At 43.3% G+C, this 25,602-nt stretch overlaps 1 protein-coding gene across 4 annotated transcripts in view; it reads left to right on the top strand.

Moving 5' to 3' along the window:
• The window catches only part of TBC1D4 (TBC1 domain family member 4), a 94,370-nt gene extending 69,019 nt beyond the window's left edge, over window positions 1–25,351 (top strand). For all 4 annotated transcript variants that reach the window (XM_081198259.1, XM_081198260.1, XM_081198261.1 and 1 more), the window contains 9 exons: window positions 6,373–6,533; window positions 9,196–9,405; window positions 12,100–12,258; window positions 12,802–12,960; window positions 14,317–14,561; window positions 15,757–15,916; window positions 16,904–17,073; window positions 21,010–21,186; window positions 22,873–25,351. In XM_081198259.1, the coding sequence (XP_081054385.1) occupies window positions 6,373–6,533; window positions 9,196–9,405; window positions 12,100–12,258; window positions 12,802–12,960; window positions 14,317–14,561; window positions 15,757–15,916; window positions 16,904–17,073; window positions 21,010–21,186; window positions 22,873–23,085 (1,654 nt within the window). In that variant the 3' untranslated portion in view covers window positions 23,086–25,351. The remainder of the gene's footprint in view (window positions 1–6,372; window positions 6,534–9,195; window positions 9,406–12,099; window positions 12,259–12,801; window positions 12,961–14,316; window positions 14,562–15,756; window positions 15,917–16,903; window positions 17,074–21,009; window positions 21,187–22,872) is intronic.
• The last annotated feature ends 251 nt before the right edge of the window (window positions 25,352–25,602 follow it).

Below are 25,602 nucleotides of genomic sequence, written 5' to 3'. Positions count from 1 at the left end.
TTATTTTGCAAGTTTAAAACCGCAATGAGCTTTGAAAACAATAAGTAGGTGTTAGCATTCTGGTTGATATAGATTTTAATAGGAGCAGGAGTGTTGTTCCTGATGTTAAGCAGTTAAAGCACTGTTGATGGCTGAAGGAGGCAGCAGAACTATTAAAACTACCTTTCTAATGGAAGTGCTTAAACGCCACAGACAAAAGAAAAACATTCTTTTCTGTGTGAGGAATGCCTCTTATAAGATAATGCATATCGTGCACGTGTCTTTCTTTAAAATTTACTGTAGGCAACTATATGCAGATTTAATTGATCAGCTGTATCTCCTAAATTAGTGGACTAAGGCTTCTTTAATCTGGCTATAGCCCTGCTTTTAAGAGGTTCCCTTTTTATCTGTGTTATCTTATAGCTATCAGCTAAAATCCACCTACCTGGCGGAGGAAACCCTTTACTGTTCTCATCGTGATCTTGGCCTCTTTTTGCTAAATATTTCTGTGGGGAGGAACATCTTGGCCTCATCTTCTTAGCTTAGTCAGCAGAGCACGAGACTCTTACTCTAGGGTCAAGGGTTCGAGCACCACGTTGAGCAAAAGATCCCTGCATTGCAGGGGTTTGGACTAGATAACTCTTGTGGTCCCTTCCAGCTCCACATTTCTGTTATTTTATGGCCTCTTATTGCTCCTACCATGCATAACAGGTTATCACTGTCAGTGACTGACTTTAAAATATATATATATAAATTTTATTAGTATTTTCCACACAACAACACAAAAAAATTCGAAAAATAACAATACACAAAACACAAAAACCGTTAGTGACCGACTTAAGTCATGAGCACTCCAATTCATTGACTGGCCAGCTTATTTACAAGTTATATATGGAATTGTAAAGCTGCTGAGTTTCTTAATATTTCAGACATTTCATCATTAGCAAATCTATCTGTCTGTCTGTCTATCTATCTATCTATCTATCTATCATCAACATCATCATCTAGGGCTTAGGTTTTTCTTCTTGCACTTTTAGGGCAACCAGGAAAATTGGATGTGTGGTCTTGTGTAATTCAGAGTAATACACAGAGAGATAAGCAACATCATAGTCAACCCATCAGAGGATTAAAACTGATAGGAATCTTTCAGCCTTAGGACACATTAGTTAAAGGCGTAAGCATCTGATCCGCTCTTTTCTATTCATCGGGTGGGTGTGTTTTCATTTTCAGCTAACATTAGTGAGTACATACACAGGCTAAGGCGCGAATTTCCCTTTTAGTTTTCTGCTTTCCTTCAAAAGAAAGGAGAAGTTGAACTAAGAGCAAAGCTGAGAGACAATGCAGATTTTTCATATGCTGCAGCCCTAAAGATTTACTTTTGGGTGAGTTACGGCTTGCGGGTTAAAACTCAAAAATGCTCCATTTGTGAACAAAATAAGGGAAATTATCTTTGAAAGACGGTTGTGGAACTGTGCTACCAAGAAATCTAGAGCTTGTTGCTCTTGTTGCTTAGGAAATCCCCTGCCTTTATTTGAGAAGCTCAATGCTTCTGCTGATGAAACTGGAAGAAGGAATAGAAAAGGGCTTTTGTAATTACAGTGTGGTTTTGGTACCAGATCGTTCTAAAAGAACCTTTTTTTTCATGTAAAAGTTTGCAAAAGTAGAGGCAAACTTCACAGGATCTCACAGCTGGCTAAATGGAGACTGGGTTCATGGCCAACCAGGTAGTTTTAAGTGTTTTGCTAATTTCTTTCTAATGTTTCATAACTTATCAGCATCTTAAGAGTAAAAATACAAAGTGAGAAACTAGGTGGTTTTCTTTGCAGTTTTGATTTGGTTACTTTTATCCTGTTTTGTCTCTAAGAAGGTGCATGAAAACTTAGATGGGTTTAGTATGGGTTAATGGAAGTCCTTTTATTTGTGGTGTGTGCTTGTGAGAGCAATCTCTAAAGTAAAGGACGAGGTTGGAGCTTCAATGTAGGGCGTTTTTTAATTGAAATGTAGGGAAACGATAAACACATTTCACTTTCAGAAGGCAGTCTTACTTGCATTTACTTCACTCTAAAGCTGCTGTTACACTTTACAAGCAAAAGTTGGTAGTACTACTTACCCCCCAGAAACTGCTCTTGCTAAGCTCTAGGGGATTTTGCCATTTCTGGTTGAAACCATTTTTTTAAAAACCTAGCGAAGACTTGCATTTGCTACCTGCTTGGAAAACTAGGTTACTTGGGATCAGAAAAATTAAATGTCCACAGGAAGACATATTGCACAGCATTCATTGATCTGAGCTCAGTTTTTGCACAACTAAAGTAGGGAGCATCTATGGCTATCCTGTTTAGAAATTAACATTTTAGTGATGAGTGTGGGGGCCACAAAAGAGGTCGAAATAGTTCTTTCTTGGTGCATTATTTATATTAAACCTATCTCACGCCCACTTGCTATGTATGTAAAATATTTCAGATTGTCAAATAAGGGCATTCTACATACTTTTGATTCGTCACAATAAGGCAGTGCATTTTGAGAGAGTTTAGAGGGTTTTCTCTGAAAGCCCATGTTTGTCTCCTTTTTATGGTTTCTTCCTCTTTTGTAGTTCAGTCTTTGTAATTCTGTGTTTGACTATATTCACTCTTCATTAGTCTGGAATACATCAGTCTGATTTTTAACTCTATCACAGCAGCCAAACTCTTTTAATTATATCTGCATTGCTTTTATGTACTGATCTTGTACTGTTAAGCTTTAAATATTAAGTAGAATATTAATGTAATATTACATTAGTGGAGGTTAAAAAAATACTTGCATATTCTGTTTAGCTTAGAAATGAGGCACATTAAAGGTCCTTTTTGAGGTGCTGGCAGAAAATACTCTTTGATTCTTGGCTAGTGCTTAGATAAGAGAGCAAAGGTCTCTAGACATCTTTCTTTCATTTAATATGATGGGACTTGCTTTTATTCAGTTTCATTCTTTGTCATGGTGTTTCACTGCTTTGTATGCTGTACAAAATCATCTCCTGAAGCTCTTTCTTGTCTGCGAATTTCAGGTTCTAGAATATTTCAGTCATGATTCTTTAAAGCACACACAAAGGCCCAGGAATTAAGAATTTAACAATTGGCGGCTGTTCTGGTCAACTTCACGATGAAGAAAAAATGCTTTCTAACCCATTCACTGGACTTATAATGTATCTATTTACACCCTTTTCTTTTTTCTTTTTTGCTTCAATTGCTAGGTCTGTATGTCCTCATAATATAATAATAATAATAATAATAATAATAATAATAATAATAATAATAATAATAATAATAATAATAATAATAAATTTATTTATACCCCGCCCATCTGGCTGGGTTTCCCCAGCCACTCTGAGCGGCTTCCAACAGAATATTAAAATACAATAGTCTATTAAACATTAAAAGCTTCCCTAAACAGGGCAGCCTTCAGATGTCTTCTAAAAGTCTGGTAGTCGTTTCTCTCTTTGAGTCCAGTAAGTATTCCAGTGTTGGTGATTCCGTTTCATTAAAAAAAATCCTCAGTGTGGCTAAGCAGAATGACAGCAAAATTCAACAAAATAAAAACCATTCATATCAGCAGTTAAAATATATTGAAAACTCCACAGATGAAATGCCAGGGAGATGAACAGCTTGGCAGGTCAAATTCCAGTAGGAAACAGAAGGTCTTGGTGCAATAATTTGAAGGTCTTCAATGAAAGCCTCCTTCTGCAGTGAGTTCCAAGGCCAGGACTTGGCCCCAGAGAAAGCCCTGTCTCATGTTCCAACCAATTGGAACTTGGATGTTGGCAGCATGCAGAAAGAAAACCTTAATGAGCAGGCAGGTTTGTAGGAGAGGAGATGATCCTTAAGATATCCTGGACCAAAGCCCATACAGGCAGTGCTTTCCCCCCTAGAACAATAGATGCCAATACTCACCATGAAGTTGTTACATTAAGTGCTACACTTTTTAACAACAGCAAAAAAGGGTGCCAGTACTGCGTGCCTTTGAGTATGCCCTGAAAAAATACCCCACACTGCATATAAGGCTTTAGAAAAGGTAGTGAACAGTCTAAATTAGGCTCAGAAACAAACTGGAAGCCTGTGAAATTGATGCACTTAGGAAATTGCAAATTCTTTTAAATTTATTATTGTTTTTAATGTGTCCAGTCCAGTTATCTTGACTTCCTTTTACCTGAAGATATAATCTGGCATTGTCCCATATTCAAAGCAGAAGTTCTGAACTATGAGCCATAAACAGTAATATGTATAGCACATATTGATGCAATAGAGTGCTGGACATGAGTATTTTTTTTTTCAGTGGGTAACAAATCTACCTTAAATTTGTCATTTTGAATAGCCAAAGGATAATAACCAAACATCTAGAAGGGTGTGGGGCTTAATTTTCACCAGACAATAGGCAACATGATTGTTCAAAGGTTGCTTGAATAAATAGGATCTTTTCTTTGTTTTAGATTGTAAGCACTTTAGGATACCGGCATATCCTTGGCATATGTCCTGAAAGGCAAAATAATAATAATAATAATAATAATAATAATAATAATAATAATAATAATACTCCGCCCTCCCTGGCCAGAGCCGGGCTCAGGGCAGCTAACACCAGTAAAATTACAGTAAAAACATAATAGGGGGGGAAACCAATTTAAAATACAGGTTAAAATGCAATTTAAAATGCAGCCTCATTTTAAAGTAGCTGATAAATCAAGACCATAACAGGAGGGAAACATAAGGGTCAGACCGAGTCCAAACCAAAGGCCAGGCAGAACAGCTCCATCTTGCAGGCCCTGCGGAAAGATGTCAAGTCCCGCAGGACCCTAGTCTCTTGTGACAGAGCATTCCACCACATCGGGGCCATTCCTGAAAAGGCCCTGGCCCTAGTTGAAACCAATCTAACCTCCTTGAGGCTTGGGACCTCGAAAGTGTTGTTATTTATGGACCTTAAGGTCCTCCGCTGGGCATACCAACCAGGAGAGGCGGTCCCGTAGGTACGTGGGTTCTAGGCCACATAGGGCTTTAAAGGTCAAAACCAGCACCTTAAACCTGACCCTGTACTCCACCGGGAGCCAGTGCAGCTGGAAAAGCACTGGGTGAATATGCTCCCATGACAGAGACCCCGTGAGGAGCCTCGCTGCAGCATTCTGCACCCGCTGGAGTTTCTGGGTCAGCTTCAAGGGCAGCCCCGCGTAGAGCGAGTTACAATAATCAAGCCTGGAGGTGACCGTCGCATGGATCACTGTGGCCAGATCAGGGCGAGAAAGGTAATGGACCAACTGCTTAATACGGCAGAGATGGAAAAATGCCACCTTTGCTGTGGCTGCAACCTGCGCCTCCATGTGCATTGATGCTATAAAAATTATTTTTAAAATTTCTCTTCAAAGGAGTTGAATAAGGAAACCATTCTTGACCACGCACCCTTGTTGTGCATTTCCCTTTTTGTCCATTTTGTGGTGGTACAAATTTGGGTGCAAATAAAATAGAAAGAAGTTATGGCAGGGACTTCTCCACTTCTGAGAGATAACAGTGTCATCTTTACCACACATTATCTCATCTACAAAAACTTTTGACATCACAGCTGCAAACAGAACAAACTCTGATTCTTCAGAAGAAGTAAAATTTTGATACTTCATTTGCTTTCATGCACAAGCCTCTTGGAATGTGGGTGCAATTTGAAAATGAGAGACTTAATACGCTTGTTTGGACCTTCACATCAAGTTCCTTGTGTTGTTTAGCCTTATCTATCTGTGTATCTGAAGAAGTGTGCATGCACACGAAAGCTCATACCAAGAACTAACTTAGTTGGTCTTTAAGGTGCTACTGGAAGAAATTTTTTTATTTTGACTATGACAGACCAACACGGCTACCTATCTGTAACTATCCAGTAAGCCTAAGGCAATTGTTAATCTTCAGGTAACCTAGAAGTTGAGATCAATAGCATTTTTATCTTAGATTACAGATTTATGGACATGAGGGAAAAACACACACACAGAGTCTATTCCCAATTTTGATAATGAGGGTTCTGTTAAATACAGTTTTCCTTCTTCTAATAAATATGCAACGTGCAGCATAGTTTGCCGCAAATATTCTAAATATTCGTAGATTCCAAAATTGTATGGGACTTACAAAAAACTTGTTGGAGATTAGTGGATAAACTTCCAGGTTTCTGGTTGTAGAAACAGACAGTGTAGGACAAAAATACGGCGAGAACTTGGGCCTAGATGAGGCCCTTAATGAAAAGATCTGGGAAGCCTCGCTATATGGCGATTACATTGAAATGATGTAATCCTTTGTGTGTTCAAGGCTGTTCCACTGGCTTTGCATGGCCATGCCTAGGCTTCTGTCATTCTTCCTTGACGATGACTTGGGCTGTTGTCTTTTCCTCCTGATCCTGCAGTGATGGGGAAAGAAGAAAAAGGACCTCTTCTGTGTGCAGCAATGACTCTCTAAATGCTGGGGGAATTACTCTTACCCCCCGCCGGATTTCCTGGCGGCAGAGAATCTTCCTAAGGGTGGCATCGCCCATGAAGAAATCGCCCTCAGCAATGCAACTTCAAGGTCAGTTTTCATTTTGAGGCGGCGGTTTATGTCACGACAATTCGATTTCATATCTCTGTTTAAGAGTGGCAGTTTCCAGTCCTCTCTTAAAAGAAGTGGGCAAGTTCTGCAAGACCCAAGTTTGAATACTTGATATGCGTGTTAGGTGCGTGTTTCGTTTTAAGGTTCCAAATGGATTTTTTTTCAGGTAGTTGGCCTTTTTGTGGCAGTAAGCTATCGAAGTCAGAGTCAAGTGTATGATTGACTATCCCTGTATCTTTCAACATGTCGTTCTAAGAGTAACCACTTCAGTTGTCTCCAGAAACACATGGCCACATCTCCTCCTATCTGCTTCCAAATCATGTTTCCTTCTGACCTCCCTGGTAACAACTATATTATGCAACGTATCTTTGTCGCCAGCACTGCCTTGACCTCAAGTTACAGCTAAGGAAGTCATATGGGGTGGTGCAAGAGTAGATGTCTGGTGGCAACAGGCTAATGAACATAAGAAGAGTCCTGCAGGATCTGATCCAATGTTCATCTAGTCCTGGGTTTCCCAAACTTGGGTCTCCAGCTATTGTTGGACTACAGTTCCCATCACCCTGACCACTGGTCTTGCTAGCTAGGGATGATGGGAGTTGTAGTCCAAAAATAGCTGGAGGGAACTCCTGATCTAACCCAATATCCTCCTTATGCACAGGTGCATCTGGAAAGCCCACAAGCAGAGTCTGAAGTAAATTCATTATGTCAGGCATGGCCAAACTTGGCCCTCCAGATGTTTTGGGACTACAGTTCCCCACATCCCTGACCACCGGTCCTGTTAGCTAGGGATGATGGGAGTTGTAGTCCCAAAACATCTGGAGGGCCAAGTTTGGCCATGCCTGCATTATGTCATCGCTTCTCAGCTACTGGCAATCAGAGTTAATATTGTTACATGTAGCCCTGTCCTCCCATGAATTTGCCAGTCCTTGTTTAAGACCATTGAGGCAAGTGATCATATCCCTTCCTTTTGCCTCTTCTGAATCTCCTGCCAGCCAGTTAAACTGGATGAAAGGAAGGAACAAAAGGGAGGGACAAAAACTTCTCTCTCCTCCTTCTTCACCCCATGCTTGTCAACCACCTTTCATCATTTGGGCCTGTATCATACTGTCTTTCAGATACTATGAATCAGATGTGATGCAGATGGTGTGGACCATCTTTCCTTGATTTTAAAAGACTATGTTAGAGATACTTTCTGTCCTGTTTAATACAAATTCCTAGCATAGGAAAAGGCAGGTGTTGGATGTGTGCCAGATCACCAGATCTGTCTCAGGTAATGAAGGCCAACTGGGCAAAGCTAGATCAACTCTTGGTTAAGATTGGCAAAGTTTCACCCCTGGAGGAAACTTTCTGCTAATTGCAAGTTTGCTGCAGTACTGCTTTCAATGCCTAAGTTGGATAATACCCAGTTATCATATTGACAGGCTCTGCTGCTAGTAGAGTGCTCTAGTAACAGTTCTGGATGCTAAATCAAAAGGAACACTAATTACATCTGGCAATTAGCAGTTACGAAGTATTTATGCAAGGGAGTCCATAGGCCAGAAAGAAAGGGTTCAAGCATTTAAACTTTGTCTTTCCCTAAAGCCAGTCTGCAGCTCATAAGGGAATATATAGCCTTGGCACTTTACTCTTGAGAACAAAACTTGCAGAATTATGTATGTCTGCTTACACTTTCTGACTTGATTGTTATATTCAGCAGAACCACAGAAGATGAATGTTCATTAGCACTTGATTTCCAAAATTACACGCAATAGGTGACACTGTTAGAATGGCTTGTCTGTCTGTCTAGCAGGGCAAACTGTGGATGCAAAGAATCTTAAAACAAATTTGCTGACTGGTGTGTGAAGAAGCAATATTGGATGAGCTAATAAACCCAGAGTTAGGCTGTATCAGGGTGACATTATAAAAGTTCCATCTTGCTTTCTTGTGTATAGTTGGGCTTGTAGCAACATGTCCTTAGGTCCATGGACTTCACTTAGGATAAAGGTAAAGGGACCCCTGACCATTAGGTCCAGTCATGACTGACTCTAGGGTTGCGGTGGTCATCTCGCTTTATTGGCTGAGGGAGCTGGCGTACAGCTTCCGGGTCATGTGACCACCATGACAAAGCCGCTTCTGGTGAACCAGAGCAGCGCACGAAAACGCCGTTTACCTTCCCGCCGGAGCGGTACCTATTTATCTACTTGCACTTTGACGTGCTTTGGAACGGCTAGGTTGGCAGGACCTGGGACCGAGCAATGGGAGCTCACCCCGTTGCGGGGATTTGAACTGCCAACCTTCTGATTGACAAGTCCTAGGCTCTGTGGTTTAACCCACAGCGCCACCTGCGTCCCTTCAGTTAGGGTAGTATATATGTTATTGAGTGCTGGAGCACAGACTAAAAATACTACGTACTACTGTTATTATTTATAGAGTGTCATCAATGTGCATGGCACTAATGCAGAATAAGCAAAAAAACCAAAACCCCAGTAACCCAGGTCTCTCTCCCAAAAGGAGAGACAAGGGAGATGGGTGAATGTGAGCATATGCAGTAATATAATAAATAAAACCCTAAGGATGGATGTTGATGCATATTTCTGCCACCATACTAGAACTCTCAAATAGTATTGAATAAATCCATGTCTAATGCAGCGATATTTTGCAGATGGAGGTGATGTAAATGAATTGTTGCCGCTGTCTCCTCTTGCACGATCTTTTGACGAAGACCCCCTTGTTTCCTTATTGCAAAACGATGATGTTCAAGATAAGACTGGGGAGAAAAAGAACTCTGAAGAGCTGCAGAGCCTGTGGAGAAAAGCCATCCATCAGCAAATACTGCTGCTTCGAATGGAAAAGGAAAACCAGAAATTGGAAGGTTAGTGAAGGTTAAGATAAAGAACGGTTGCTCTGCCTTCCAGGCTTGGACGTCCCAGGAATTAGTTAACGAATTCCCTGCGGAACTTGAAGCAGAAGTAGCTAATGAAATGGTGTTATGCGACTGCCTTTTTCATGGGCTTACATTTCGTCCTTCAGTATAAAGGTTTTTGGTATGCGTCACAAAATTAAGAAAAAACTTTAAGTAATTGACAAGCCCATCCTGGATGGCTTTTGGGTCTGTCTGGACCTGCGATCCCTGTTGCAGTTCAGCACCTTAAAACTATGTTTATTTTCCTTAATCTGTAAGATGATAGGCAGTTCCTACTTCCAGTTTTGCCTCCAGCTTCACAGCCCTTGCTGCCGTTCTGTCCTCCTTGCCACTTTTGCTCTCCAATCGACACAAGATAATATCACCAAGGCAGCTACCTGCAAACAAACAGTAAACCAATAAACGTCCATAAAAATGGCGAAAGTAGTTTCTTTCCCAAATTGCTTTTAACTTAAACAATAGCAAACACAGTAAATAAATACTTCGCTTGTAATATATATCAGTGGTTCAGTGCTCATTTCTTCTCTTTCCAAAATAGATTTTATGACTTTGTTCCGGTAATCCGACGTTTCGTCGCAAAAGAGCTTAGTCATTGAACTTTGTAGCAAAGTATGTAAATGATTTAAAGCAGGAGCATATCTGTCCCCATCTGCATGTTTCCATTGGGAGGAGCCTAGAAAGAGGACGATGTCTTTCAGTTTGTTAAACTGGGGATAGTGTCTTGTGTTGACTACAGTAGTCATTGTATCACCACCCTGGTCTTTGTTTTGTTGTTATACTTTCTCCCTCCAGCCAGACTCTCTGCTCCTTTCTGTTCTCTTGCCACCACAGTAGCTTTCAGCTGTGTTCCTCAGGAGTTGGCTGAGGAGATTAGTATTGCCTGGCTGCCTTTAGGGAAACTTGACTACCTGTTTTTGCTCTTTGCCATCAGTGCACTGGCAAAAAGAGTAATTTGGTGCATAAGTTAGGGCACACTGTCAGTTCATACAGGGCATTGCAATGTCCCATCATTCCACGTGAGTCCTAACATCCTCTGTTCTATGAAAGTGTTCTGTGGCACACAAAAACAGACGTGGAAAGGTTTTCTCAAGGGTGGGAGGCTTTAAAACGAATGCCCTTTGAACATTGCCTCTGGAATGTCACTGTCTTAGTGTGCACAAAATATCCGAGCCAGTTTATAAATTCAGCAGAATCTAGTGGTGAAGCTGAAAATTAAATCTTTTGCAACTTCTCGTATGTACAGAATTAGCGTGAGGGTGATCAGTGCTGGGCCCATCCCTAACATCCTGGGGATTTTTTCTTTGTGGAGAAATTTGGGGGTTTGTATGTGTTGTATTTTCTCTCCCTCCGTCTCTCTCTTTCTCACTCACTCACTCACATATCTTCAGCTCTAATGAGGTGGCTGAGGGATAAGCAGGCCCTTAAATGGGACACTCAACTTTTCAAACAATACCACAGATTTTGGATTTTGTTTATTTATTTTTAGCTTATTTGAAATGTCAAGGAGGTGCATATGGGCACTTGCATCATACACCATTTGACAGAGATGCTTGTGAAGAAAATGTAGACAGAAGTGCCTTGTAATCCACTTTTCATAGTTTTGTGGGTTTAAAAAGGGATAAAGCAAACACCTCTTTCTCTTCCTTCCATAATAACGTTGAATTATGAAGTGGTGAAAATGAGAAAACAGATTGTGGCAGTGAGAATTCTGCTAGAGTGGAAGTTTCTAATCAGTCTGTTTCAGCTGGTTGATTTGCATCAGCTTTAAATTCTTTGCTATATCACATAGCATTTAACATTGCATCGTTCGATGGCTGAGACAACGTATAAACCTGCCTCCCTTCTTCCTCACCTTCCCTTGCACAGAGAGCTAAGTTGATTAACCTAGTTGCAGCAGAGTCCACGCCTGCCTTTGTGCAATTTATTCCTGCCCATATCCCCTCTTTGCTTATTCATCATGAGATGAAATTTGTTGACAAAATACTAATAAAAATATTTCCTATTCTTCTTAATGCTGTCGAGGAAGCTTGAATTATATTTTCTTTTATAGAAGGTAAGATGCACGTAAGGAAAATCTTTTCTGTATGTAAACCACTATTTGAAGCACAGCAGATAGTAAAATAGCACTAAATCTTTCGCAGTTTGAGTGATGGAATTGTAGCTTTACGTCTTGCATGTGCTGCTTCCATCTATTCAACCGCCATGTTCTTAGCGACTCCACCAAATCTAATGATTAGCTTTAGGACAGGATAATCACATTGTGAACCATACAGCGGAATTCAGATCATCTACAGAAGGAGCTTGTGTACCAGGCTGGCTCAGGGGAGACAGCTGAGTGCATGTTCTCACCTTCCCACAGGTTTTAAGAAAGTCTTCTATTTATTCTTGAGTCTTACCGAATTTTCTACAGCTTTAGTTTAATAGCTGGTTGTACAAGGCTGTAAGTGTTGCAGAGTTTTTGCACAGTAAGAGAACACTACTATGTGTAACTGCCCCCAAACATGCCTTCCTAAACCTCGGCCTGTAGGATGGTTGACGTGACATAACCTGATATGTGGCCTACATGCCAGACATACATGGCATTAACTGCTGGTCTGTGGTCCATCATCTGAAATGGTCTGTGCCTTGTGTTCTCTCTTGCAGCAAGCAGAGATGAGCTCCAGTCCAGAAAGGTTAAGCTGGACTATGAGGAAGTTGGTACTTGTCAGAAAGACGCTATCAATATCTGGGATAAGAAGCTGTTGAATTGCAGAGCCAAAATCAGATGTGACATGGAAGATATCCATGCAACTCTGAAAGATGGTAATTTTGAGTGCATTTTTTTTTTTTTTTGGAGACCTTGCATTTTTCATCTGTTTGAACACCACCATAGGCAGGGAATTAGCCTGATGCAAAGCAATGACATTTTTATGGTGATTTCCCCTCGCTTTTGTTGCCTTGCATTCCCAGTTGAAAACTGGGAAATTATAGTCCCTTTGAGTTTTGGGAAAGGAGTGGCTGACAAATAAAGATTTCTAGGCTATAACTAGAGAAAGGGAGTGCTCCACTTGATTTCAGGTGGAAAAGTAAACTATTTCCCCAAAGCTCAGAAAATAGGTCTGAAAATTCTGAGTCTCCTGGAGAATGTCACTGGGCCAGCAAAAGGATCCCATTTTTTTGCCCCATTATGAGGGTGCAATAAATGAGATGTTGAAAGTGTTCATGTGGAACGGAGTGTGTAGAAGTTCAAAATAATGACCCTAATGGTTATAAATTAGAAATGGGTAATCTTTATATTTGAAGGGAACTCTGTTGAATCACCCCACAATCCCCTGAATAATTTTGTTTTATATCTTCTGTGTTCAGGTGTTCCCAAAAGTCGCCGGGGAGAAATATGGCAATTTCTTGCTGTGCAGCATCGCGTAAGGCACCGGCTACCAAATAAACAGCAACCCCCTGATATCTCTTACAAAGAACTCCTGAAACAGTTGACGGCTCAGCAACATGCAATCCTTGTAGACCTTGGTAACTTTTCCCCCCATAGTCAGGACTTTAGGTCATGAACAGGTTGGAGGTGGGGGTATGTGCGGGGCAGGGGAGGGGACTTGTTCCAAGTTAATCCGGTTCTGCAGATTGTATAAATTGTACAAGTGAAGTACCAGGGTAACACCTCTTATTTTGCATAAATTCATTTTTGTTTTGCTAGCCACTGGGTAAAGAACTACGTGAGCACTGAAGACTAACTCTTTCTCTCTTGAAGTCTTATTCAGCCACCCGCTCTGGTTTCTGGAACGTTAGGTGGCACTATCTGTAAACACGCAGCTGCATATTTTAGCCACGTGGCTTAGAGATCTGACGTTCAACAAAGAAAAGAGTTTTTTTGGGAACCTGAATTTTGTGCCTAGTGTTCAGTTCTGTCCTTCTGCTGTGCCACCCAAATCTTGCAGCTTGCTTACAGTTATTATTTTATGGCTGCCAGTTGTTATGCCTGGAAACAGCCCCCAGTAATAAGCACCCCGTTTTTCATTTGCTTAGAATGGTTCATTTTCACACTTCTCAAGGCCACGGCCCAGGAGTAGCACAGTGTAAGGAACCAAGAGAGAGGGGGAGACTTCCTAGTCCTGCCGAGAGACAAAAGAGAAGTTTAACATTCTGTTGCTATTGGATAATGGGGTGGTAGTCAATGAAGGTTTACTCAGAGTAGACCCATTGAAAATAACAAACATGACTAAGTTAGGTCCATTGATTTCAGTGGGTTTGCTCGGAGTGAAACATAGTTCTACCCAGACACTGAGGTCCAGCACCGAGGGCCTTCTGGTGGTTCCCTTGCTGCAAGAAGCCAAGTTACAGGGAACCAGGCAGAGGGCCTTCCTGGTAGTGGCGCCCGCCCTGTGGAACACCCTCCCACCAGATGTCAAAGAGAACAAAAACTACCAAACTTTTAGAAGACATCTGAAGGCAGCCCTCTTTAGGGAAGCTTTTAATGTTTGATGCCTTACTGTGTTTTGATATTTTGTTGGGGGCTGCCCAGAGTGGCTGGGGAGGCCCAGGCAGATGGGCAGGGTATAAATAATAAATTATTATTGTTATTGTTGTTGTTGTTGTTGTTGTTGTTGTTGTTGTTGTTGTTGTTGTTGTTGAGTATTGCCCATGGTTAGGAAGTGTATATAACAAGGGTTATATCTGTGTATGTGTGTGCAAGCAATCACTTTGGAAGCTAGTCAGTTAAACACATGGCTAGCTTCCCAAATGATCGCATACACTGGTAATAGAACTTCTGTTGATTATTATTCTGACTGAGTGTCCTGTGAGTTCTTCATTCCAGATGACAACTCTCTCTCTCTCTCTCTCTCTCTCTCTCTCTCTCTTTCTCTGCACCAGGGAGGACCTTCCCAACACATCCTTACTTCTCTGCTCAGTTAGGAGCAGGGCAGCTCTCCCTCTTCAATCTCCTGAAAGCTTATTCCTTGCTGGACAAGGAGGTGGGCTACTGCCAAGGTATCAGCTTTGTAGCTGGGGTGCTGCTCCTCCACATGAGCGAAGAACAAGCCTTCGAAATGCTCAAATTCCTCATGTACGACCTCGGCTTCCGGAAGCAGTACAGGCCAGACATGATGTCGCTACAGGTAAGGCAGAAATAGGCTTCCACCTGGGAGAAAATGTTACACTGGGAGTTGGAGGCAGCACTGCAGAAGGCTCATGAACTAAATGTGACCTGCCGCCTGGTTCCCTTTGTTTCTGATCTCTCGTCGTACTCAGAACAACCTCTCTTACCACTGTTTCCTGTATTGTCCCTTAAAAGTTCCCATTGGCTTGTTGGGCAGTTACCTTCCCTGTGTTTTTCTCAACCATCTCAGCAGTTTACACTATTCACCGCTTACTTTGTTGCCAAATATTCTGCTGCTCCATAACTTTATTAGGTACCTTCAGTGGATGCGATGAATCAGAGGAACAAGGTGTTAGAAGCTAGTTCGCTTTCATCACCAGGTTTCACCCTCGCTCAACTTGTTGCAGCGGCAAAGTGATGTGGCAAACTATTCCCTCACTCAGAAATAGCGTCTTTTTTTAAGTGTAACCCTCTGTTGGCAATGTAATAAGACGTGGCAGCTGATCAATATCTCCCTGCTTTTCATTTCTCGATTTTGAGGGAGAGCTGTGCAGATCTCTCCCTCCTCTGTGCTGTTCTGGTTGGAATTCCTAAGACAAATTCCAGAGTGCTAGTTCACAGGAGAGTACTTTAACTGTTTCAACATAATTTATCAGTTAGAGTAAGGGACAAACGACACATTATTTGGGATCATTTTCTAGCTTAGAAAAACCAACCTGAAATACAACCTTGGGTGCTGCGAATCTGAAAAGCTGCCTGCATTAGTGACTGTGACCACATCTTATGGTAGTGAATTCTAGCTATGCGCATATATACATGTGGTCACACCTTCTGGACAGACTAAGCATCATGTGAACAGCAGCCACAGGGAGAGGGGACCCAAACAGCCTCAGGATTCCCCCCTGGGGAAACTGTGATAGCAGGTACGAATTGCACAAGAAGTCAGAGAAATTCTTAATCTGAGCCAGTGTGGTGTAGTGGTTAAGAGCGGTGGACTCATAATCTGGGGAACCGGGTTCACGTCTCCGCTCCTCCACATGCAGCTGCTGGGTGACCTTGGGCCAGTCACTTCTCTGAAGTCTCTCAGCCCCACTCACCTCACAGAGTGTTTGTTGTGGGGGAGGAAGGGAAAAGGAGATGGTTAACCGCTTTGAGACTCCTTCGGGTAGTGATAAAGCAGGATATCAAATCCAAACTCTTCTTCTTCTTCATAGATCCAGATGTACCAGCTGTCGAGGCTACTGCATGATTACCACAGAGACCTCTACAACCACCTTGAAGAGAACGAGATCAGCCCCAGCCTTTATGCTGCCCCCTGGTTTCTGACTTTATTTGCTTCGCAGTTTCCATTGGGATTTGTAGCCAGAGTGTTCGGTAAGAAGCTTTTCCATGTATTGGCTGGGCAGATCAATAATAGGCCCCTCCAAATTGGTGGTTTTGTGAGGCGGGGTCCTATTCTGCAACCTGCCTTTGACGTAGTCATAGTGCCTTTAGTGACAGGTTTATACCAGACCATCCACATTTAATTCTGCTTTACGCTGGCTAACATGCATTGGGTTATTTGACATCAGCTTCTCATGTGTAAGAATGGTTCCCTAATTCGTGTGTGTATGTAACAAAACATCCTTTTGAGTAGTTTTGGCACTCCTTCTGCACTAGAACAATTGTTTAAGACTTCTTTTTTCCCTGAAACTGATCCTTCTGCAGGAATTTTTTAAAAGTGTATTGCAGGATCATCATCATCATCATCAATTTTATTTATATCCCGCCCTCCCCAGCCGAAGCCGGGCTCAGGGCAGCTAACAACAATAAAATAGTACAAAATTCTAAAATCATTCATTATAAAATTAGTTCAAATCAAATTGATGGCAACCATTGGGCTAGAGATTCTGTGAAGATTGCCAAAGGAGGGAGTCAGGCTGTGCCCTGGCCAAAGGCCTGGTGGAACAGCTCTGTCTTGCAGGCCCTGCAGAAAGATGTCAAGTCCCGCAGGGCCCTGGTCTCTTGTGACAGAGCGTTCCACCAGATCGGAGCCACAGCCGAAAAAGCCCTGGCTCTGGTTGAGGCCAGCCTAACCTACATTTCATTAGCTCTTGGGCCATGGTGACCGTTCGCTATCCTAACCAAGCCATGTGTTGTGCTTGGATTTTACTTGAGAAGACACGACACGCTTTCTTGACTTGGCATATTAAAGCATGTATGACATATATGTTAATTATAAAACACGTTTTTAACAGATAAGTGTAACAACACAAAACAAATGACTTTTTTATCCCCTTGAATCTTCAATGTAAATATGTATATAAAACAACATTTTAAATGGGAAACACAATCTAATCTGTGTTTTGTTCTCTGCCCTAGACATTATATTTCTTCAGGGAACAGAAGTCATATTTAAAGTAGCACTAAGTTTGCTAAGCAGCCAAGAGGAACACATCATGATGTGCGAGGCTTTTGAAAGCATCGTCGAGTTTCTGAAAAACACTCTACCAGACATGACAAAGCTCCAAATGGAAAAGATTATGACGCAGGTATTAATGGTCTGTTCCACCCCCACACCAACAGTATAATGCATTGATAATGCATCACTTGGCCATTCAGTTATACGATAGTGCCTAAAGAGCTGAGCTGTGAACCAAAAGCCCCTGACCTGAACCTCGCTTCTCCCATAAATTCAGGAAGCACTCTGTAAAGTTCACTGTTGTTCTAATGAGAAATATTAGGTTGTAATCCCGACGCTGTGAGTCATATTGCTCATACCCTGTCTCTTTCAGTTTCCACCTCAAGCCAGCAGACTGGGTGCTTGCTGTGAACAATTTCATGCACAAGCTGTTAGTGCCTTTGACACCATCCTGGGAGTGCAAAGCTCTGGCGTGAAGCCATCTTTAAGGAGACGGCTGGTTAGCTTATATCTGGGTGAATGGAGGAGATTGAAAACTCAGTTCTGTGAAGGACTACCTGAAAAGAGCACTCTCTGTGGGTCAGTGTTATACAGTGGTACCTCGGGTTAAGAACTTAATTCGTTCTGGAGGTCCGTTCTTAACCTGGAACTGTTCTTAACCTGAAGCACCACTTTAGCTAATGGGGCCTCCCACTGCCGCCACCATGCGATTTCTGTTCTCACCCTGAAGCAAAGTTCTCAACCTGAGGTACTATTTCTGGGTTAGCGGAGTCTGTAACCTGAAGCATTTGTAACCCGAGGTACCACTGTAACTTTATCTTGCAGTTTCAAGATACGGTGGTGCCCCCCAAGACAAATGCCTCACAAGACGGAAAACCCGCTAGACGAAAGCGTTTTCCGTTTTGGAGGTGCTTCGCAAAACGAATTTCCTATGGGTTTGCTTCGCAAGACGAAAATGTCTTGCGAGTTCCTGCGGGGTTTTTTTCCTCCCCCCCCCTTTTTCCCAAGCCGCGAAGCCGCTTAACAGCTGATCCTAAGCCGCTTAACAGCTGATCCGCTAAGCCGCTTAACAGCTGATCCGCCAAGCCGCTTAACAGCTGATCCGCCAAGCCGCTTATCAGCTGATCCGCTAAACTGCTAATAGCGCTAAGCTGCTAATGGGCTTGCTTCGCAAGACGAAAAAACCACAAGACAAAGAGACTCGCAGAACGGATTCTTTTCGTCTTGTGAGGCACCACTGTATTGCCATATTCGAAGGTATTTTTGAAATTAATTTTTAAAAAACATTTTAACTGAACAGGATAAAAGAAAAGGTATACTATGTCATTATAGAAGTGAGCAATTACAATTCCATATATGCCTATCTAATGTAGAGGCATTATTATCATCATCCGAATACATACATGTATATTTTTAGCTTGCTCTATTTTGTATAAATGTTTTACAAATGTCAAAGGTTAACAGCAAAATACATTTTAAACAAACAAATGCACACTTGCAGCATCCTCCAAATGTCATCGGAATATATTTCAAATGTGTGTGCGTTTTAAAAAATGTACATGTGCAATTACAAATGTGTGTGTGGTTGGTTGGTTGTTTTTTTAACTGTAAAGGTAAAGGGACCCCTGACTATTAGGTCCACTCGCGGACGACTCTGGGGATGTGCGCTCATCTCGCTCTATGGGCCGAGGGAGCTGGCGTTTGTCCGCAGACAGCTTCCGGGTCATGTGGCCAGCACGACTAAGCCACTTCTGGCGAACCAGAGCAGCGCACAGAAACACCATTTACCTTTCTGCCGGAGCGGGACCTATTTATCTACTTGCACTTTGGCGTGCTTTCGAACTAAGTTGGCAGGAGCTGGGACCGAGCAACTGGAGCTCACCCCGTCGCGGGGATTCGAACCGCCGACCTTCTGATCGGCAAGCCCTAAGCTCACTGGTTTAAACCACAGCACCACCCTAGTCCTTGTACTTAGCTGCTAATCCTTGAAGCTTCTTTGAGTTAGCTGGGGAATTTTCTTGACTTTTTGCTAACATGCTATCTTACTGACATTACTCTCCGCGCCTCTGGTAAGATTCATCTGTTTATTGGCCTGTCTAGAAAGTGTGTTAATGTAGCCACATCAACCCAAGTTGCACAGGTTCCACTTGGGTCCACACACTTCAGTTTGGAACATGCATGCTGCTGATTGCTCAAGATTGCATCTTTCAGGCTCATTATCTAGAACAGTGTTTCCCAACCACTGTTCCGCGGCACACTAGTGTGCCGCGAGATGTTGCCTGGTGTGCCGCGAGATGTTGCCTGGAGGGAGGCGGGCGAGTCGGGCGGCGAGAGGCGGGGCGGCAGCGAGGAGAGGCCGCCCAGCGCAGGGCTCTCGCCGTCTGCCTGCCTGGCTGCCTGCGAGCTTGGCGGGCAGCGCCTCCGTCCGCAGCGCCCGCCTCACGGCTCTCATTCCCTGCCCCTGCCAAAGCTCACCCAGCCAAGCCGCGCTCTCCTTCCTGCCTCGCTTTGCTGCCTCCTCCCCCCCACCCCCAAAGCTTGGAGGTTCCCCGGCAAGGGGGAGGGGAAAAAATTGAAACTTACACTTTCGTGCGTCCCTCCCGGCGTGACGCTGCGCGCTGACGTCACAGGGCTGTAATGGTGGTGTGCCTCGAGATTTTTTTCATCAAACAAGTGTGCCTTTGCCCAAAAAAGGTTGGGAAACACTGATCTAGAAGCAGCTTCTAGTCTTGAGAGTCATCCCTTCTGGGGGAGAAGTGCAAATGCCACCTTGTCTCATGTAACAAGTTGGATAAGACATCCTCGTACTTGTTCAGATGGTCCTATTCGCCTGAATTAAACACGGTGGGACTTCTCATAAGGAAACTGGTTTTCATTTTTTTACACACGTTACAAATTACACTCATATACAAAGAATTTACAATCTCATACTACAAAAAGAAAATTAAAGAAAAAACAATTAAGAAAAAAGAAAAGACAATACAGGAAAAAGAAAGAAGAAAAAGCAGATTTATGTGCATAAAAAAACTTAATCCTCCTAATTAATAAACACTTAGATAAAAAAGACTTCTGACAAAACGAGTCTTCCAATCATCCTCATTGTACTGTTTATACTGTCTTTTTTCACACAGTTTTATATTCTTTAATATTGTTCCCATCTACTCCACAAACGGTATTTGTTGTTGTCAGAGCTGCCCAAGGTCCCAGCTCACAAAGGACCAACGCCAGTTCGTAGTTATATACAAAAGTCTTTATTGAAGTTCATTTCTACTTTGACAGCCGTAGCATGCAGCTCTACGTCTGAAACTCTAGACCGCCGAAGCTCCGTCTGAATCTCCTCCCCCCAGACACCAGTTTAAGACTCTAGCCTTGCTCCACCTCTTCCTTTGCTCTTTCCTCCTCTGGCTCCGCCTGTCAGCTGGGGTCTCGCCCTTCCTAGACTCTTCTGACGCTGAGTCCCCTGAGTCCTCCCCCTGCTTCCGGCGGGCTTTGAGACCTGGTTCCCAATCCGGGTTTTCTGCTGTCCCGCGCGCCTGTACATTTGAACTAGGCGCGCACGCCCAGCCAGCAACCTTCCTCCTGACCGTTACACTGCTCGTTCCTCCACTCTCCGATAGAGGCGTGGCCAGCCCTGACTCATCTCCTCTCCCTGCTGGAGGAGACGCTGGCCCTGACACCTGGGATTCTTCCCCCCCCACTACGTTCTGGTGGGGAAGCTGGTCCTGATTTCCAGCTGCTGCTTTGGGAGTCCCCGCTGGCCCCTTGTTTCTGGTGTGTCCCCCCTGGGACCCCCCTCGCCCTGACCATCGGCGCCTCCTTCTGGGAATCTTCTGATTCGCTGGAGAAGCTCATGGAATCTCTCGGGTCACTGCCATCCTCCCCTACGCTGCCCTCAGATTCTTCCCCTTCGCTCTCCATTTCCTCTCTCCCCTGTGCCTCTGTCCCTGAACCCCTGACAGTTGTGTTTACAAGTATCACTCAAGTTCTGCTAATATGGTGTGGTTGGTACAATATGATCTTATATAATCCTTAAATATTCTCCAAATATTTTCTCTTCTCTCGGTAGGTCTTTGAGATGGATATTTCCAAACAGCTGCATGCCTATGAGGTGGAGTACCACGTTCTGCAAGACGAACTGCAAGAGAACTCAAATCTGTGCGATGATGGGGAGGCTCCTGAGAAACTCGAGAGGGCAAACAACCAGCTGAAGAGGCAGAATATGGAGCTCCTGGAGAAACTGCAGGTAAACTACCAAGGGCCAAGCCCCATGTTGTGACTTTATCCTGCATTGCAGAACCGGTGTGGCACATGGGGTTGGCCTAGGAAACCTAATAGATACGTTCAGGCTCTCTGATTCTCTAAATCAAGGGTCCCCAAACTAAGGCCCACGGGCTGGATAAGGCCCGAGGGACTCGTTTATCTGGCCCACGGCAACCCCCGCTGCTGCCACCCGCTCTAACCGGTACTGCGCTGTGCGGCTGCCCGCATCCGGGTCGGAGGAGCACTAGAAATAGCTTGTGCGCATGCGCAAGCATTATTTGCACATGCACAAGTGTTATTTGCTGATGCGCAAGTGTTATTTCCAGTGCACATCCGGGTCAGAGGAGGCCTGTGCACATGCACACAAGCTATTTCCGGTGCTCCTCTGACCCGTAAGTGCGCCGGAAATAGCGTGTGCCCACACGTATGAGCACGTGCTCCCCTGCCCTCCGTGCAATCGGCTCTGGAGACACCGGCCCGAGGCGTGGTATGTTTGCTGACCCCTGCTCTAAATGTTTAGCAGAAGACCCAGGTCTGGACTAAACTAAAGGAGAAACCTCAGGAGCCGGTACTTGACGCCCTCCTGTGTTTCCATATCCCAGCCTCTTTTCCTCAGAGGAAAACTCCCAGTCTTTTGTTCTGTGGCTCCGGAAGAGGATTATGGAAGAAGAGTGAGCCACTCCCGCCAACAGTTCTCCTCTTCAAATTCCATCCTCTCCCCTGTTTTTTTTTACACATTTGCCAAACATCTGATGCTGAAAGATTTGTTTGGTCTTCAGGTTCATTGAGGTAGGATAGGAAGACACACCAGGTTGTATCCATCTAAGCCAGAGCAGAAGGGCCATAGCCCAGTGGGAGAGCATTTGCTTTGCGTGCAGAAGGTCCCAGGTTCAAATCCTGACATCCCCAGGGAGGGCTGAGAGGAACTTCTTTCTGCCTGAAACCCTGGAGAACTGCTTCCAGTCGGTGTAGACAATATGGAGCTGGGAAGACACTGTGGTAGTAGGGACGCGGGTGGCACTGTGGGTTAAACCACAGAGCCTAGGACTTGCCAATCAGAAGGTTGGTGGTTCGAATCCCCGTGACGAGGTGAACTCCCGTTGTTTGGTCCCTGCTCCTGCCAACCTAGCAGTTCGAAAGCACGTCAAAGTGCAAGTAGATAAATAGGTACTGCTCCAGCGGGAAGGTAAACGGCGTTTCCGTGTGCTGCTCTGGTTCGCCAGAAGCGGCTTAGTCATGCTGGCCACATGACCCGGAAGTTGTACGCCGGCTCCCTCGGCCAATAAAGCGAGATGAGCGCCGCAACCCCAGAGTCGGCCACGACTGGACCTAACGGTCAGGGGTCCCTTTACCTTTAGACACTGTGGTACCCCAGCACACAGATTTGGAATGGCTGTTGCCAAAATGCAGTAGACTATGACTAGAAGTTAAGATCCACAATAAAATAGCTTTGTGCAAGTAGTTCTTTTCAGTGAACTGGAAATTAGATGTGCCTGTATTGCAAGAACTACAGCGAGCAAACAGGAAATGCTTTATCCCCAATGCACCTGAAGGGAACAGTGAGCAATTTGTATAACGTATTTGCAAGCATTTTATGCAGGTAGGTGCTATGTGTTTCTGCTCTCAACGACACTCGTTTTAAAAAATCCTTTTCCTGCTTTCCGATTAGGCAGCCCATGCTAAAATCCAGAGTGTGGAATCGAACCTGGAAGACGTCTTGGAAAGGGAGAGCAAGCTGAAGAGCTTAATTCAGTCTCTGGAAGAAGAGAAGGCGCTCTATAGAAAGACTATTGAGAAAATCTGCAAATACTTGCCAGAAGAGGTGCTGCCGGACTGTGAACAGCTGCTAAAGGGAGCAAACTGTAACCCAAGCAAAATTTAGAAATAAGCCATAAGTGAAGCGTTGCAGGCAACACGGTTTTGAACAATAAAGAAAAGGGAAAACGACAAACGTAGAAGGTATCTGCATAATCACACACGGGTACTGGGATTCTTCTAGCAGCGGAGAGGCCTTTTAAAATCTTGATATGCAAATCCCAGGTTAAATGTTTTTAATAATGGGTGTACATAAATAGCAATGCAAAAAAAAAGGAAAGAAAAAGAAGATTGGATCTAAAGAAGACAATTAGATGTATATTTAGGATTGGTGTAAAGGGAAAGAGATGAAAGTCCACCCTTTTGGACCGCTGGTAACTTAAATGTCAACTTCAATATGTTCTCTGGAGCTAGTGAAAGGAACATGTTGTTGTCTTTATATACATTGATCAATACTTGAAAAGAAAACAAGAATGTAATTGTTCCCCTCCAAAGAACAGCATGTTTTCCATTTTAGTTGGGGATTTCTTTTGTGTTTCGTGTAAGGTTTTTTTCTGTGTGTGTGTGTCTGGCCATTTTTGTGGAGGACATCCCTGTAAGCTCTTACGTGCCTGCAGTTCATTCTGCTGACTTTCACATACGTCCAAGAAGAACCCTGTCATTCTGCGGCTCAGCTGTTGAGGAGAGTTCAATGGTGCCATGTTTCTCCTGCATGTAGAGAAGTGGCCATGCCTTATTCTCCCCAAGGAAGGCAGGAAAAGCCAAGATTTGAAGCCGTTCCTCTTCCCCCCGTTCACTGTGGTGTGAAATTAAGAGCCGAAACAGGCTCTTGGAAATCTCGCATGATGTATCTCGCTGGAGATACACCATGATGAATAGCCAGTTGGCTGTGAAATGTGTGAACGCTCCCTGAAATAAACTACTCCCTTCATATACAGAACTAGAACGTGCTTCCAAGGTAGCTTTTCCCTCTGACGCGCTAGCTCTGTAGGTGTAGGAATTATTTTATGGGGGGAAAGAATGAAAGTTTTTGTTTCTCATAATGCACACCAACAGATACATTACATGGAGTTTCTGCCTGTCTTCTGGCACATAAGATAACCTTCGATTTGAGTGCTGCTTCATGCAGTTTAATATGTGATGAATACATGGTTTCAACGAGCCAAAGAAACCTTGTAAGAGTCCCCAACCTCTCTCTGTGCAAAGGGCCAATGACCCGTCCAGATTTTTCCCTTTATTGGGATATGGGCACTGACAAACCTTCAGGATTCTCTATGTAGACTATTATGATGCCTCAAAAATGCCCTTGCCTCAGAGAAGCATATAGACATGTTTACTCTGCAGGGAAGTCGTCGTCCAAATCTAATGGTTAGTACATTTCAGCTTAAGATATCTGTTCTGTAACGTACCTTTTCTCGTTTTGTTTAGAAGCAGGATTCAATACCAATAGACACAGTTCAATGCTTTTTCCGGGCTTTTTCCATTCTTTTATCAGTCTCTGCTTTTGCACAGCGCTGAAGATCTGTTGTTTCTGGAAGCCATTTCTGTCTTGTAGACCCGACCCTGAAGTCAATCTTTGATCTGAGGGAGCTATGAAAATAGCAGTTAATCATGCGCAGGAAATTTGCATTTGAGGGAACATGCTTGAATCAAATTATCGTAACATCCAGTGGGGATTTATTTGTTATATTTTTCCAGGTATTGCTTTTTTTTAAAAATAATAATAATAAGCCAAGTGCCAAATTCAGCCAAGTGTCTTACTCATAGGTGTGGGGTGAGCTGGAGAGAGTGCCAATGTTTCCTTTGTAAAATGCATAATGCAAGCGACAAGCAACAATGAAGTTGGTTTGCTGATTTAAAACGGCAGTATCAGTCTTTTCTTGTTAGTTGATAACAATGGTGTGATCATCACGGGGCACAGTCTAGCAGGAGCGGATGAAACAAATAGGTGACATTGTAGGAAATTCCACTGTGGAAGACAGATTTCTAATAGATTGTGCCTAGCATTATTTTCTTGCAGCTGTTGCCTCTTACCCAAATGAATAAACTCACATGGAATCTGGTGAAGTCATACTAATAATTGCATTTTCCCAGGTGGAAGGGGGAAAGTAATTCTCCTTCTTTTTTTGCAATTTCACTTGAAGCAATATTGTGCATACAGAACCCGTCCCATAGAACTCTTGAACTGTGTACTGCATTGATCAACTTGTTAAGGCGCACAGTGCAATTTTTTTCAGAACTTTGTTTTTTTTAGGGGCAGAGAAAGTTTCACCCTAAGTTGGACTTATTCACATGTATCATTTGGAGAATTTCCAATAAATGTCATTGCTGCATTTCCTCTGGTTGTTTTCATTTGCGGTACAGATCTTTTGCATGTGAAGAGAGGAATTCCTGTTCCTCTTTTGTATCAGCAGTACTCATACTTGGGTATTACCCAGTTAAATTAACTGGCAGTAAGCTCAGGACTGCCAAAAGAGACAATCTATTCGAGCTGCTTTTTAATGGAAAAGGTTATGGAATTAGCTGCCAAAAGGAAGTGGCTTAGATTTGACACATCCGTGGAGGAAATTGGTGGCTAAATTTG

This window comes from Podarcis bocagei (genome assembly GCF_964188305.1).
Source record: "Podarcis bocagei genome assembly, chromosome: 6".
NCBI classification, from domain to species: Eukaryota; Metazoa; Chordata; class Lepidosauria; order Squamata; family Lacertidae; genus Podarcis; species Podarcis bocagei.
The sequence above is the reverse complement of the archived record's forward strand: the minus strand, read 5'-3'. Positions and strand labels throughout refer to the sequence as shown.